The sequence below is a fragment of the Mustela putorius genome, unplaced genomic scaffold (assembly GCF_011764305.1).
Source record: "Mustela putorius furo isolate JIRA1106 unplaced genomic scaffold, ASM1176430v1.1 tig00003983_pilon_pilon_pilon, whole genome shotgun sequence".
In the NCBI taxonomy this organism is placed as follows: Eukaryota; Metazoa; Chordata; class Mammalia; order Carnivora; family Mustelidae; genus Mustela; species Mustela putorius.
Window position 1 is genome coordinate 8,844,461 of NW_025422123.1, and position 1,327 is coordinate 8,845,787.

Below are 1,327 nucleotides of genomic sequence, written 5' to 3' on the forward strand. Positions count from 1 at the left end.
CTAGTTCCAAGCAGAGGTCATTTCTCTTCTCCACCCCTTACGCCCTCCATTTTTTAGAGCAAAGGCTCAGAACAGTCTAAACAGCCTATGGTTAGCTTTGTTCATCCACTGGTCTGAGATCTTTGGGCCAGAAGAGGTGATACCTTGTTTCTCCCCCTCCTGTCCAGGTGCTTTGTGTCCCCACTCTGACAACCTGGGTGCCGAACCGAAACCAACAGCAGGTATAGGGGGTATAGGATGAGTCCATACCATCTTCTTGTAGGTCATGGTATAGTGGCCATAAAGGTCAGAGGAGACATTAGGGTGACAATGAAGGAGGTGAGCCAAAGCTTCAGCTCATACACAAGAAGTGAATTCCCGTCCCTATCGCACTGGTTTCCCCTCAGTTACTGAGGGTATAAACTGCAAAAAAGATGCAGTGGTGACCAGATGACCCACAGCTAAAGCACCAGGGCTGGGTTGGCTTGGTGAGTCCAGACACAAGGCTCCCCAGGCCGCTGCCCGTCAGGAGGGTGTTCCCTGGACTCCACTGTCCCTGCTTGGCCTCCGGGACCTGAGCCCATAGACAACACCGGCCCCAGGCTGACCGCAGGAAGGGACTCGGGTGTATTGCACCCACTGGTCATTTCGCAGCAGTGGCTTCGGTTGATTTTCCCTGGGCCGCCCCTGTGCAGAGCCTAGCGTGTCAGCACCAAGAGAGCAGCCCCTCTTTTTGCCTAGGACCCCGGCCAGGAACTGAAGGGACACCCCCTGGGGCTCGGCTGGGAGGAACAAAGCCCAGGAAGACTTTCTGACAGTAACTCAGACGCACTTTTCACCGAAGGAGGGAAAATAATCACCTCCGACGAGCAGCCAGGGTAAGCGGCGAGCGGCGGGGGGCCTCCCTCCCTCCCCGTCCCTCTGGCCCCTCGACCCTCTCCCGGGACAGCCAGCCGGCCGCCTTCCCTTCCCGGCAGCGCCTCCGCACCCGGGGCGCAGGTCGCGGCGTGTTCCTTCCCGACCGCGCGGAGCCGCGCCTCCCGCGCTCCCCGCCGCCTCCCCCGGGCCCGGGGGGCCGCCACCCAGCGCGCGTGCTCCTACCGAAGTCCCGGCTCCCCTCCTCCGGGGCCTCCTGGGTGAAGATCCAGGGGGGGTTGGTGGCGTAGAGGGAGGTGTTGGGAGGGTTGGCGTGCTTCTTGCCGAAGAGTTTGCTGAAGGTGCCCTGCACCGTCTGGTTCTTTTTCATGCTGCCGCCGGCCGCGCGGCACCAGGGGAAGGACCTTCCCTCCCCCGGCCGTGCCCTGCCCCGGACCCAAGTCCGCTCCGGCTTCCCCGGGGGCCCCTAACA

The 1,327-nt window shown here is 61.9% G+C and overlaps 1 protein-coding gene across 1 annotated transcript in view; it reads right to left on the reverse strand.

Annotated features, from left to right (window-relative positions):
* Window positions 1-1,225, reverse strand: part of CUNH6orf132 (chromosome unknown C6orf132 homolog) — a 34,043-nt gene extending 32,818 nt beyond the window's left edge. Inside the window, exon 1 of the mRNA XM_004739911.3 lies at window positions 1,081-1,225. Within this exon, the coding sequence (XP_004739968.2) occupies window positions 1,081-1,225 (145 nt within the window). The remainder of the gene's footprint in view (window positions 1-1,080) is intronic.
* Window positions 1,226-1,327: the final 102 nt, after the last annotated feature.